Source organism: Sebastes fasciatus, chromosome 23 (genome assembly GCF_043250625.1).
Source record: "Sebastes fasciatus isolate fSebFas1 chromosome 23, fSebFas1.pri, whole genome shotgun sequence".
Lineage (NCBI taxonomy): Eukaryota > Metazoa > Chordata > Actinopteri > Perciformes > Sebastidae > Sebastes > Sebastes fasciatus.
In genome coordinates, this window is record NC_133817.1 from 5,529,146 (window position 1) to 5,544,042 (window position 14,897).

General features: G+C 40.0%; 2 protein-coding genes and 1 long non-coding RNA gene across 6 annotated transcripts in view; 1 reads left to right on the forward strand and 2 right to left on the reverse strand.

Moving 5' to 3' along the window:
• ptprz1b (protein tyrosine phosphatase receptor type Z1b) overlaps positions 1-2,421 on the reverse strand; it is a 71,291-nt gene extending 68,870 nt beyond the window's left edge. For 2 of the 3 annotated variants that reach the window (XM_074625351.1, XM_074625350.1), the window contains exon 1: positions 2,138-2,411. In XM_074625351.1, coding sequence (XP_074481452.1) covers positions 2,138-2,201 — 64 coding nt within the window. In that variant the 5' untranslated portion in view covers positions 2,202-2,411. Of the gene's footprint in view, positions 1-2,137 lie in introns of all 3 variants that reach the window. The other variant, XM_074625349.1, reaches the window with a different exon arrangement.
• Positions 2,422-10,074: 7,653 nt separating this feature from the next.
• LOC141761762 (uncharacterized) lies at positions 10,075-11,194 on the reverse strand. The gene is made up of 2 exons (XR_012592633.1): positions 11,030-11,194; positions 10,075-10,218 (listed from the first exon to the last, which is right to left on the reverse strand). It is a non-coding gene; the product is annotated as an uncharacterized LOC141761762 (long non-coding RNA).
• Positions 11,195-11,289: 95 nt separating this feature from the next.
• Positions 11,290-14,897, forward strand: part of coa6 (cytochrome c oxidase assembly factor 6) — a 189,822-nt gene continuing 186,214 nt past the window's right edge. Inside the window, exons 1-3 of one of the 2 annotated variants that reach the window (XR_012592632.1) lie at positions 11,290-11,498; positions 13,380-13,535; positions 13,952-14,110. Coding sequence is in view for 1 of the 2 variants with exons in the window: in XM_074625368.1 (XP_074481469.1) it covers positions 13,392-13,535; positions 13,952-14,050 (243 nt within the window). In the remaining variant the exon portion in view is untranslated. Of the gene's footprint in view, positions 11,499-13,379; positions 13,536-13,951; positions 14,459-14,897 lie in introns of those variants that run through there. The other variant, XM_074625368.1, reaches the window with a different exon arrangement.

Here is a 14,897-nt window from a genome sequence, read left to right on the forward strand (position 1 = left end):
GAAATATTGTTCAAGCTCTAAAATTAAAAAGGTCCAATTTTTTTTTTTTATCTCAAACTTGATGTTTCAAGTGCACTGATCTGATTTTAACTTAATTTGAAGTGATGTATGTTTGCACCATGTTGCGCTATAAATGCTCAAAAACTGATTTGGTCTGATTTTGATGAAACTTAGAAGTGATGATTCATCTCGTTACTGACTGGAGATCTGTGTTTGTACTCTTTTGAGATTAGTACTCAGACAGAATATATAGAAATGTGTTTACTTCTGCATCCGTTTACTGAAATCAGCGGTGTCCTACAGTACACTCAGATTTCTTTACCAAAGAGGATCTGTGCTTTGACAGCTGCTCTGACTCATATCTTGAGGGATTTTTAACAAACCGTTAGTTTACGAATTGACGCTCTAGACAGACAGCCAGCGAGGCTTGTAAAAAATCAATCAGGTGAAAAAGTTTTGGACAAGTGGGAGTATGGATGCCACAGTGGACTTCCTTTAAACAAGGAGAGGTATAATAATACTCCAAACTAGGAAAAATACATAACCTAAATATGATCTTAGATATATGGCTAATATAGGAATGATACAGTAAGAATTTAAACTCAGAGCGCAGTTTCTTCAAATCCAGTATTTGATGAAAGACATCAGAAACGTCGTCAGGCTGCTGCACAACATCATATTTCTTTCATACTTCCAACTTGCATCAGCAAACATGTTCAAAGCATGACAAGAAAAAAAATCCCTGAATGTCCTGCAGAGGATGCACTGAAACTAAATCTGAGTGAATATTTTAGCTGTATATTGTATAGGAACACATCTCCACGTTGGAAATGCGTGATCTTAACAAATTTATGTGAAATTAATCTGCTACCGATTGCACATTTTTTGCAACAGATTGAAATGTGCAGAAAATATCCAAGGGAATAAAACAGACATGTCAGCCACCAAATTCAGGATTATTTTTTTCCTCCTTTCTAGTTTCTTACCTATTTGGCCATTTTCTAAAGCAACATTTGGCATCTATATCAAATAAGTTCAACAGACTTCAACTGTGAGAGCAGTTTCTTCAAATCCATGCAGTATTAATGAAAGACATCAGAAACGTCTTCAGGCTGCTGCACAACATCACATTTCATTCATGCTTCCAACTTGCATCAGCAAACATGTTCAACGCGTGACAAGAAAAAAATCTCTGCATGTACTGCAGAGGATTCATTGAAACTAAATGTGAGTGGACAGGAATATTCTAGCTGTATAACCTATATATTGTAGGAACAGATCTCCACGTCTGAAATGCATGCACTTAACAAATGCATGTGAAATTAATCTGCTACCAATTGCACATTTTTTGCAACAGACTGAAGTGTGCAGAAAATATCCGAGGGGAATAAACCTTACCTATTTGGCTGGTGTCTTTCTAAAGGTGTTAATATATTATAAAATATGATATTGGATTTTTATTAATCCAAGCCAAGTTTCTGAAGCAACATTTGGAAAACACATGCAAAAATCCCTGCATGTACTGCAGAGGATTCACTGAAACTAAATGTGAGTGGACAGGAATATTTTAGCTGTATAACCTATATATTGTATTGGAACAGATCTGCACGTTGGAAATGCATGCTCTTCTTAACAAATGCACATTGCACATTTTTGGAAACAATGTTCCGAGGGAATAAAACAGATTATTTTTTTTCCTCCTTTCTAGTTTCTTACCTATTTGGCCAAGTTTCTAAAGCAACATTTGGTATCTATGTCGAATAAGTTCAACAGACTTCAACTGTGAGAGCAGTTTCTATCCAGTATTGATGAAAGACATCAAAAAACGTCGTCACGCTGCACAACATCCCATTTCATTCATACTTCCAACTTGCATCAACAAACCTGTTCAAAGCATGACAAGAAAAAAAATCTCTGCATGTACTGCAGAGGATGCACTGAAACTAAATCGGAGTGAACAGGAATATTTAGCTGTAACCTATATTGCATGTTGCACGGAAATGCATGCTCCTAACAAATGCCATCTACATGCCGATTGCACATTTTCTGAAACAACTGTGCAGAAAATATCCGATGGGAATAAAACAGGCGCATCACATGTCAGCCACCAAAATCAAGATTATTTCCAGTTTCATACCTATTTGGCTGAAGAGGAGCAGCTGGGAGATGAAAATATCGGTCCTGTGAGCTGCAGTCTCCATGGTCTCCCAGAGAGATTTAACCGAAAAGAGGCAGAATGTGGCTTTATAAAGGATGGATTGATGATCTGGTGCGTAAAGATGCGCTACCAGGTCATCGTTCACGCCTCTGTGTGCGGTGGTTTGGCTCGGCTCGGTGTGGTTCTGCTGGGTTTGGATCGAGTGGAGTGCTCTCTGGCTCTCTGGCTGGTTGGTTGATAACAGACTCACGTGTATCGCAGTAAGAGAGACGCTGCTGCTGTGTGTGTGTGTGTGTGTGTGTGTATGTGTGTGTGTATGTGTGTGTGTGTGTGTGTGTGTGTGTGCGTGTGTGTGTGTGCGCGCCTCCCACTGCCCTTAATGGAAATCACTACTGTCTCTCCCCTGTAATATTCTGATGGTATTATACTACAGGGACATGGAGTGTGTTCTGCAGCAAAGCTGATGAGATTTAGAGGCTTTTATCTCCTCATCCTCACCATATGGGAATATCCCTATAATATCTTTATAGTATCTGTGGTATAGGAAACAATGAGTTTATAGGGAACTTGTCATACTTTATGATATAAGGAGAATATAAAGCAGTGTTTTAGGAAAAGACAAAGTGTATCCATGCTTGCTGGTTTCATGACCTTATCTCCTACAGTGTCACTGTAATGACTATAGGGCTGCAACAATTGTCGATTAGATTATTTTCTTGATTAAAGCTGCAGTAGGCAGTATATATTTATGGCGTCATTGGGCAAAAATTCCATAATAACCTTTCAGCATATTGTAATTCAAGTGTTCTGAGAGATAACTAGACTTCTGCTCCTCCTCATGGCTGTTTTCAGGCTTTAGAAAATCTACCCCGTGACGGGAGACTCTGACCGATCACAGGTTATTTCATTGAGAGAGCGTTCCTATTGGCTGTGCTCCGGTCATGTGACAGTACACTACAAGATGATTCTGAACACATCTGAGGAGAGAAATAGGCATTAACGTAACATAATATTGATTCATATTTGATCAGCGCTGCCTAGTTTGACCGTTTGGTCGGAGTTCGCAAGTGATTGACAGCCGGCTCTCATAGACAGCAGATGGACAACGGACCTCAGATCAGCTCTTACTGCTTGTTTTCCTCCGGTCTGTGAAATCTTGCAGATGCCGTTAAGAGCACTGGAGGACACAGAGGCACATGATTTTTTTCATGATTATTAACATTTCTTTTAACCGTTTTAACCGATAGCATTAATCGGTTAAAATGCTTAATGTCGGTTAACAGTTAAACGGTTAATTATGGACATACCTAATATCGAATCAGCCCCCAAAAATGAAATGGGGAGATAGCTGTATCGTCCCAGCTTTATAAGTGACCTTTGATTTTGATCACCAAAGTCTAATTAGTTCATCCTTGAGTCCAAGTGGATGGTTGTGCCAAATTTGAAGAAATTCCCTAAAGGTGTTCCTGAGATATTGGGTTCATGAGAATGGGACGGGCGGACGTATATGTACCTGTGGACAACCGGAAAACATGATGCATCCGGCCACGGCTGTCACCAGCGCAGAGGCATAACAAAAAAGCACAGTCAGGTTACTTCACATGTCTAATCTCACCGGTAAATACCAACAAGTCTCTCTTGGAATATCACGGTGACTCTCACGAAAGGTTTCATTTGCCTCACAAAGCTTTAAAGGGGAGAAACCTCACAAGGTTTTCTTTAAAGATTTTGCATAAAGCGGTGAAACCAAACCAAAGAATGTGGATCCAACCGAGCTGGGACTGTCCCACAGCGGAACCAGCGTGTGTGTGTATTTGCAATGGTGGTGAGATTTGGCAGCGGTTGGACTACAAGCTTCCCAGGAAATACACAATGGCATAATGCTGAGTGTGTGTGTGTGTGTGTGTGTGTGTGTGTGTGTGTCTTGTGAGAAAGAAATGAGTGTAGTTCCACAAGCAACAGGCTTCAATGGTGCAATGACACACAGTTGTGTGAGCTTATACATGTTTGCGAGAGTGAGACAGGCTTTCGGTCGCACAATAACATGCTGCTCTCGTTACTCTGTGTGCATCATTAGCATAAATTAAAGAGAGATAATCCTCTTTAATTCAGGCGGGAGCCTTGTCTCACTTGTTGGACCAACATTTTTTCGGATGCTTGTTACAATATCCACCCTGCCTCCGTGCTTCCGGGATATAAGCCTGCTTGTGTGTGTGTGTGTGTGTGTGGTGGGAGAAAGGGGGCTTGTGGAATAACAACATGTTGATTGTAGCATCAGGCTGCGTGATTACAGACAAAAATAGAGAGAACATGGAGAAAATATGAATGCTACTTGAAAAACAAAATGCTCTTCTTAAGTCTTATATAACAAACACACACACACACAAAGCTGGATGATACAACGTGAGAGTAAAAGAAGGAAAACTAAAGCAACAAAAACATACACGGGTCTAGCCCTGACAGGTGTACAGACACAAGCTGTGTGCTGAATGATCACAGCGTGCTGTCGCCTCCGCTGGAAAAATATCCTGAGCTTTTTTTTTTTCAGATCCCGCTGCTGTGACAAACTGATTTTCACTGCACACAGGCAGCTATGGATTACGGATTATTGCTCTCTCTTTCCTCTCCTCTCCTCTCTCTCAGAGTCTGTGCGTTCGTACGGTGAGTGGAGCGAGGTCAACAACTCAACAGGAGTTCATTTGGGGTGTCCTCTGTTGGCCTTGCTCTGTCTGTCTCGCCACAGATCAGATTTTCATCCAGCTTTGAGATAAGATGAGCAACATAGCGTCATTTCTGATGTAACCCTGGCTGCTCTAAGGTTGGCATGGCAACTTGTTTAATAGCCTCTATAATATAGACCAAACCAGGTGTTTTGAGTTTGATGAAGCAAAGGGTCACGGTGAGTTAAAAAATTTAGTTATAGGCTTAACGAGGGTGCTAGATTGCTATCTTAATGTACCAGTATTCCTGTGTTGTGGTCAGGTTACTCCTCTGGGACCATGAATACTAAATTTCAACCATCTTCAGCATCCGATACTAACAGGGCAAAAAAACAAGGAAGGATATACAAGAATATAAGCATTATAAGAACAATATAGATCACTTAATAGCGCTCCGGTTACCACAAGATTAACCGTCTATTCTCTGGGCAACATGTGAACATGTGCCGACGACAACATCAGCAATGTGTCTTGCGTATGATATCACGCGTGTTTTCGTGACAATGACTTAAAGACTCCTTACAATAGTTATTAAATTAAAGAAGTGATAACTATTTCCCATTAAAATATTCCCCTCTCAGTCGCTATATATCCACGTCACGTTTTGTTTATATGCACGTGGTTGTGCCTGAGCCCCCCGTTGCCATGACAGTGGATGTCGTTTCTGAGTTGACAGTGATATTGACTTCCAGCGGTGGTGACTGGAGGTCAGTATCCTGGACACCACTGGGCTGACTGGTCGATATGTGAGAGAGAGAGAGAGAGAGAGAGGGAGAGATTCCATCGGTGGTCGATGCCTGCTATAGAGCAAAGTGCCTCTGTGTCTGGCTTGTTAGTAGGCGAATAGTGTAGTTAATTAATGCCTATGTGCACTTGTGTGTGTGCGAATTTGTAAATGCTGAAAACACTGGTCTGTGCAAACTCAATACACTGGATGTTAAAGTGGTGGAACCTTCATTTGACATATGTTTGAATATTAGTATGAAATCATTCTGTGGTGTCTGTGTGTTCTGATTAATAACCACGCAGGTTGACCGATGAGTCAGTGTTGAAAGAAAACGTTCCCTGAGGGAGAATCTGCTCTGTTTAGTCATCAATACACATCTTGTTCTGGTACATCCTTTGAATACAAGAACTCAGAGGAGGACTCGAGACTCATGACATGGAGAGTAATGTCAGAGTTGTCATCTCTCATCGGCGTCAAGCAGCTTCAGAAAACAGTGAGATCTGCCTGCATCTTTGTGTGTGTTTCTGAAACTGAAAGAGAGCAAGAGTGTGGGTCTTTAAGTGTGTGTGTGTGTGTGTTTTGGCCTTTTTACAGACTACAGTATGTGTGTGTGTGTCTGACTGTGATCTGACATTTACCTTCCCGTCATACTAAAGGTTCCACCACAGATCTTCAAGTCAGATGACTCATCTCACACTCGCTACTCTAAGGTATTACCTCCTATTGAGACATCTCATTTTCCATCCACTTATTATGGACCACAATTTCTCTAATTATTGGATTTGTATCAACAATTTTAAAGCATCATGCCAGTGCAATTTTTTAATTTTCACTTTTCTTTCAATTTGTTAATTGTCTCGAGGGAAAAATTGGCATCTTGCATTTATTTATGCACTGCAGAAATTTACACAACAATCAATAAAGACCGGACTCTCCCCCGGGAGACTGCTGTTTGTGTCCCGCGTGAAATACAGTCATGGCGTGGCGTGGCGTGGCGTGGCGTGGCGTGGCGTGGCGTGGCGTGGCGTGGCGTGGCGTGGCGTGGCGTGGCGTGGCGTGGCGTGGCGTGGCGTGGCTCCATCTCCCCTGTTTCAGTGCCCAGGACAGCGACACTGCTGCACTACTGTGCACACATGCACCTCTACACATAACAAACAGTGATATCCGTCTGAGAATAACTGTTTTTTACTATTGTATTTTTATTGTATTTTTGTATATATTGTCTGTTTTTATTTAGTACGCTATGGACCTTCTCCTTAATAAATTCAATATTATCATTATTATTATTATTATTAATAATCATAGGGAAAATCGTAGGGCTGCCCCTTCTTAGTCGATTAGTTGACTAATTGGTCGTTTTGGTCTTAGTCGACTGAGATGCTGAATGACATATTTCTAAGAAACTTATGAGCACATCTCTGGTAAACACAAGATTTGAAGTGGTGCTTTCATGTGATTCTTTGTGGAGAAACTCAGTTTTACAGATCGGGCGATTAAATCAACTAATTTAGTTGACGTCTGAGTGTTAGACGACTACAAATTTCTTTGGTCGAGGACAAAAAAACAACAACAAAAAAACGTTATTATATTCTTCTTATACATGCAGGTACATACATGAAATCTGACCTCTGCATTTAACCCATCCTTAGTAGCAGTGGGCTGCTGTAAAGTGCCAGAGGAGCAACTTGGGGTTCACGCTCAAGGACACTTCGACATGCAGACAGTAGGAACCAACCGCCAACCTTGCAATTAAAGGACGACCCGCTCTAACCACTGAGCAGCCGCCCCTAAAATATACCTCGCCATCCTCAAGGGATTCAGGTTATGCCTGACAGCCCCTTCCAACTACTGGATTCCTGTCTTTACACCTAACTGACTTGTGTCAAGTAACTGCCATCCTTCTTTTGACATCCTGGCTGCACTGACGCTGACTGACTGACAGGAGACAGCAGGTTCATGACCACTGCACATCCTCTTTTGTCCATGAAGTAAGAGACATCACGTTGCTTTTGTGTTGTGTGAATTTAGATGAACAGTTCATTCTATGAAGAGGCCAACTGATCCATTAATGTTGTTTTCTATTACTACAAAGACACGGCCGGTATGGAGGTACACTCTGGCTCCGGGCTCATGTGAGACGCTCATTTAAAAATTATTATTATTATAAGTATTTTTCTCACCGACAGATCTGTTTTCCCATTAGTCACAGCCGTGATTACTGTGAATGGATGATACATCATACTGCTGCAATCTAATTGCCCTCTTCATGTTTCGAGTCCTCTCCACAAATAACCCAGTGCCACCTCTCCGCTGCTGTAGACAATATTGCAGAGGGAGGAAGAGGAAATGATTTTAATAGTCTCAAAATGGCACCGTGCATCAGCTACCTCACTAGTTTGCTTAAAATAAAATAAAATAAAAAAAATAAGAGCCTCAAACAGAATGGGAAAATAACTTCAAAAGCTCTCACACAGCATCTAAAACAAGCAACCTGTGGTGAGGAACCGTACCCAACAGGTTGAGTCATCTTATAAGACATGTGTTTCCCTTTTGAACATTTTATACATCTCATAATATCCTGCTAGTTTTTCTGAACATATCCTAATCCTTCCACGCTAATACCTCTGAAAATCATGGCTGGGAGAGAAGAGATGTACCTGTAACCGTATGGTGCAACATTTAACATTGAAGAGGATGTGTGCATTTGAAATAGTTCATCTTTGAACTGTTGATCAAACAGTGCAGGTGGTGTTGTGACATATTTTCCCTTGGATTCTCTCTTGATGAAATACAGTTACTTTAAGTGGTAAGGTCACATGACAGACATAACTTCAAAACTTTTATTTTAAGCTGAGCTACAATTGCACAGCAGCTACAGAAGATATATGACAAACGCCTCCTTCTCTCGTACAATGCACATTTACAAGAAGGCACGACTCATATCATGTGAAACAGGCTTCTCTTTTTGTATATTTACAAAGCGATCACTGTTATAATGTGCATCCTGGTAGATAAGAGTTCAACATAGCTGGGCTGTGGGGGTTCTTTTAGGTAGTATTTTCTATCTAAAGCTCAAAATGTGTCCTAGAAAATACCGTCTACTAACTCTTGAAACTACTACTGCTACTTTGAGCCACTTCAAAACGGATACACGTTTTTGGAAAAATAACTTTTCTTTTCCATCATGGACTTTAATCCACTCTGGAGAGCATTAAAGGACCAATGTGTAACACATTTACTGTAATAAATCATAACATGACCCTGATATGTCATCAGAGATTATGGAAACAGGCTGAATTGAAATACCGGCTTCTCCGACAGTGTTATGCTAGAGTCGGTATGTTCACCTTTGACATTTCCATTCCGGTCCAGAACGTCTGTTTATGTTTTGGCCGGTGTGATCCCGTCCACTGCCCATTTCAACCCTCCCTGTTGCCACATATGAACCAAATTGGCACACAAACACAGCCTTCTGCAGCCATGGAAGCAAGCAAACCAACTGGATCAACAGAGGTAACGTTAACGTTAGATTCTACCCGACCTGAAAAGCCCCAGCACATCTCTCTGTGGTCCAGCTGGATTATCGAGGCAGCAAGTCTTTGAGACACACAGCCAGTGAAGTGATTCAGACTACTGCTGCTGGCCTGAGGCTAACGCCGTCGTGTCTAGAAGGTAACCCTCAAATTCAGAAAACATGCGCTAACTGCTGTCAGTCACACCGGAGGAGCTGACGGGTCACAGCTCTAATGTTTTGAATCTGGACTGCTCTTACCCATTTTAAAAATAAGCTGTCAGTGCTACATATTGCTCCTTTAAAAAGGGACAGTGTGTAGGATTTTGTGGCATCTAGTGGTGTGGTTGCAGATTGCAACCAAGTGAGTACCCCTCCACTCCCTTTCCAAGTATGCAGTGACATGAGCCGCCGAGTACAAAACCGTGGTAACGCTGTTCCCCTCACTCAGAGGCCATCCTTACCATAATAACACTACTTTAGGAGCAACAGAAGTCAGACGGCGGCTGGCGGTACCACGGTTTTGCACTCTGCAGCACGCATTACCGCAGATTCACAAGCATGTTGGAGAACTACGGTGGCCTTCAGGTAACGTAAAAACATTTAAGAGCAGTTACAGAAAAATGTCATGACAAGTTTTTGGAGAAAGCTCTTGTGCTTTTGCTGCAAAAGAGAATTATTTTTTACGCTTTGCAGGAATTGTGTGTATTTACGTTCTAATGCATATTAGGGACACGTATTTAAAACATGTTTTTGGACAGGAACTTTGGTCTTAAATCTCCATACTGGAGCGGATTAAAACAAAAAAACACTCATTGACAGTGGAGGAAACAAACTTGAAGTGAGGTCAGTAAATGGTGTGTGATATGAATAGTGAATGAAGTTCTGTCTCTGAAGCAGCTTAGAGAGACACACTCAAGTCACACACACACACACACACAAGGCGACAAACACTTACTTTCCTCAGAAGAGGCCGAGCTCCTCACCCCTGCATCAGAGTACTTGTTTTTTTTATTCCCTTCAGTCCTCACAAGCACACGAACTGAGATGGATTGCTGCAGGGAACCATGGCAACCAGCGGGGCTATTCTCTGTCACTGAGGCTGAGGGAGGGAGAAGAAGAGAGAGGGAGTTAATCAACAACACACAATTTCATTCTGCCTTCACTCACTGCAAGGCTATACACACACACACACAAACTTTATTGTACATTCACGTAGCTCAGTGACAAACACTTGTTGTGCTGTGGAGGAAAAGAGGCTCCCAGGGAAGAAACAAACCTTCAAAAAGTTTTTCCTACTTGATTTGAATGGAACATGAATGCACTAGGGCTGCAAGGTTAACTCGATAATAACACATTAACACAATCCATCTTTCGGAGGTTGTAGCGGGCTCAGGTTTAGAGCTGAATGTACATATGAAACTAGAAAACCTAAGGAATCCAAAACTGGCATAGCCATTTTCAAAGGGGTCCCTTGACCTCTGACCTCCAGATATGTGAATGTAAATGGGTTCTATGGGTACCCACGAGTCTCCCCTTTACAGACATGCCCACTTTATGATAACACTGCCACACTGACAGCTGTTGTTGCCTGTTGGGCTGCAGTTTGCCATGTTATGATTTGAGCATATATTTCATGCTAAATGCAGTACCTGTGAGGGTTTCTGGACAATATCTGTCATTGTTTTGTGTTGTTAATTGATATCCAATAATAAATATATACATATATTTGTATAAAGCAGCATATTTGTCCACTCCTATATTGATAAGAGTATTAAATACTTGACAAATCTCCCTTTAAGATTTGAAAAAAACACATGAAGTAGAGGAGTGAATAAAAGGCAGAGTGTGAGTTACATCTATTATGTGTTGTTGTTGTGGTGGTTGTCTCTCAGGCTGTGAAATGCACTCACCTGTTGCTTCCAATTAGTGGGATTCCTCATGTTTACCTGAGGAAAAACAGCTAAATAATGCTACACAAGTTACATAAAACTCCACTTTGTGTGTTAATATGTCGTCTGGAGAAATTCTGGTTAATTTACCTGTTTTTTAAGGTTTAAAAAACTGTCAAACATGTCCCTTACCTAGTGTGTGGATTTCTTAACCAACTGCTCCATCACCTGGTAGACTTTGTCAATTACGCCTTGACGTCATCACGTCACAGCGCGACGACGTCTTGACGTCATGACGCCGCAACCCGGAAGTGCTGCGACGCATGTCCTTCAATTCACTCTACAGAAACAACAAGAACACAATTCTCCAGTTTTGTAGTTTAATAACGAGTATTACTCTGTTTTTTTCAGGTTTTATGGAGTGATAGACGTAAACAAAAGCTGTGGTTGGAACAAAGACATACTTTTGGAGGTTTTAGTGTTTCATTTGGTGAGTTACAGTTGAGTTTATACAAGCTACTGTCAGCTACTGTTAGCTAACTGTGTTTGTTTATGTTGGTTATATATAGTCGAGGGTGATTTAAAGTTGATTATTAGTAGTTTAATACTATAATGAACATGGTGTAGTGGTGTCATGCAGGTCACATTAAGATGTTGGGTCTTTTTGAGGCTGATAGGATGTAATATAATAATATAAACAAACAGCAAGGGGTGTAAATCTAACAGTAAACACATAGCTAGCATGAAGTAGCAGGAGTGTTACAGTAATGAATGGGCTATAGTGAGCAAAGCATAGGTCAGGGGTCAGCAACCTTTACTATCAAGAGACTTTTTAGGCAAAAAAAATAAAATAAAAAATCTGTCTGGAGCCTAAAAACATTTGATCATTGTGATGAAGGTAACACAGTTTATAGTCTAAGTATATAGTATATAAGTCTAATGCAGTGAGGGCCAAAGAGACAATGTACTACGGAGTATTAGGGCCACACTGAGGGAAAAAACATCTGAGATTTACAGAATAAAGTCAGAATATTATGAGAATAAAGTCGTAACTTTGCGAGAAAAGAAGTCGTAATATTACCAGAATAAAGTTGTAACTTTACGAGAAAAAGTCGTAATATTACAAGAATAAAGTCGTAACTTTGCGTGAAAAAAGTCGTAATATTGCAAGAATAAAGTCGTAACTTTACGAGAAAAAGTCGTAATATTACAAGAATAAAGTCGTAACTTTGCGTGAAAAAAGTCGTAATATTACAAGAATAAAGTCTTAACTTTACGAGAAAAAGTCGTAATATTACAAGAATAAAGTCGTAACTTTGCGTGAAAAAAGTCGTAATATTACAAGAATAAAGTCGTAACTTTACGAGAAAAAGTCGTAATATTACAAGAATAAAGTCGTAACTTTGCGTGAAAAAAGTCGTAATATTACAAGAATAAAGTCGTAACTTTACGAGAAAAAGTCGTAATATTACAAGAATAAAGTCGTAACTTTGCGTGAAAAAAGTCGTAATATTACAAGAATAAAGTCGTAACTTTGCGTGAAAAAAGTCGTAATATTACAAGAATAAAGTCGTAACTTTGCGTGAAAAAAGTCGTAATATTACAAGAATAAAGTCGTAACTTTACGAGAAAAAGTCGTAATATTACAAGAATAAAGTCGTAACTTTGCGTGAAAAAAGTCGTAATATTACAAGAATAAAGTCGTAACTTTACGAGAAAAAGTCGTAATATTACAAGAATAAAGTCGTAACTTTGCGTGAAAAAAGTCGTAATATTACAAGAATAAAGTCGTAACTTTGCGTGAAAAAAGTCGTAATATTACAAGAATAAAGTCGTAACTTTACGAGAAAAAGTCGTAATATTACAAGAATAAAGTCGTAACTTTGCGTGAAAAAAGTCGTAATATTACAAGAATAAAGTCGTAACTTTACGAGAAAAAGTCGTAATATTACAAGAATAAAGTCGTAACTTTGCGTGAAAAAAGTCGTAATATTACAAGAATAAAGTCATAACTTTACGAGAAAAAAATAAAATAACGCGTAAAATGACTACATTATAATATTATGACTTTATTATCATAATACTACAACTTTTTTTTCCCATAAACCTATGACTTTATTCTCGCAATATTATGACTTTATTCTTGCAATCTCAGATTTATGTATTTTTCCGCAATGTAGAGGGGTTAAAAAGCCGCATGTGGCTCCGGAGCTGCAGGTTTCTGACCCCTGGCATAGGTTGATAACGTTTTTAGTGTAGACTACCTAATTGTTAATAATGGGTTTTCAACAGTTTACTCTTCACATAGCAGGAGCTACATTAGTTCCTGTTAACTTTTCCTAACCTTTACTTTTCTTCTCATCTTTCCCAGGATCCAGCAGCTATGACGGCTCCAAACTCAGCAGAGAGGAAGGCCTGCTGGGACTCCAGGGACCTGCTGTGGAAATGTATGGATGACAATGGTGACAAATCTGACTCCTGCCAGAAGTTCAAGAGCGAGTTTGAGGCAAATTGCCCGGCTCAGTGGGTAAAACATCCCTTCTTTCTTATCTCTGTGACCAGTGAGGTCTGTATGTAGTATACACCATGATGTCAGAAAGGATGAACCACAAGCAGTGTTTGAAAATCACAATATCAACAATCTTGAATTAAATTTAGAATAGGCCTGAACTTTCACCACTCAAATAGGGCTCTAGTCCGAGCTTTTTGTGAGATGTGCCGATCTATGGATGCATTCGGGCAAAGAGAGATAGACTAGATTAGATAGACATTATATAAAAACGTGTCCCACATTGTCCCATTCAAACATACTCTTTGTCCCACATTTGTTTTGTTGGGATCTGGTCACCCTACATTCAAGTGAACATACTTCACTCAGGTGAAAGCTGCATGTAGCCTGAATGAAATACTGCAGGATCACATCTTTTCCATTCTCCCTGGCAGGTGAAGTATTTCAGCAAGAGGAGAGACTTCTTGAAATACAAAGACAAGATGCAGACAGAAGGATTCAAACCTGCCGAAGGCCCCCGGCAACCTTCCTAACTACCGGACCGGACAGCAGACGATCTAAAGCTGCAGACTGACTTTTCAGACCAGGGCCAGCAGGGGGGCAGAACTTGGGAGAGGAGATTGCTAACTTTATTATGGACCTGAACTCCATCTTTATCATAATTTATTTGTACAGAGATAAAAAGCTGCATCCAGAAACCATACATATTAGCTTCCCTCCACCAGCCCTGCTGATGTTTTATAACAAAGGAAACCAAAACGACGAGAGGGAAAAGATCCAGTTAGTAAGCCCAGCTGTCTGTCAGTGTGATTTACAGATAAATGCTGATGTTTACCGATACTCACGTTTTAATTCCAAGACAGTTTGCCTCATTAGGCAAAATCTCAAAAGTGTGACTGACTTGTGGTGTTTTGTGTAAATAAATAAAATAATAAATACAATAGTCGACTTAGTGGTTTTATTGTTGTGCATGTATCATCCTAACTCTAACACATAATTTAGGAATAATACAGCTCATTTGGAAACAGGCTTTATTTTACAAATCTGTATGTATTTACAAAAGGAGTGTGGCCCCCGGGTCAAAGGTCACTGCTGTTAACACCATCAAGATGTATGAAACCTTCAGTAGAACTGAATAAATTACAAAATAAAAGGCTTTTGATTCTGCCCACACTAGGACCTAAACTTAAAATGCAGTGATATATATTTATATATAAAAAAGCCACATATTGCATTTAAAATGTGTAAAAATATAAAGTATAGCTTTTATATTTTTGCACAGTACAGTGAATGTGATGTGCAAACCTTTTCACCACCAGTTATTTGTGATTTGACAGTTGATTGAACAAACTATTGTACCATACAACCCTGTGCTACCTC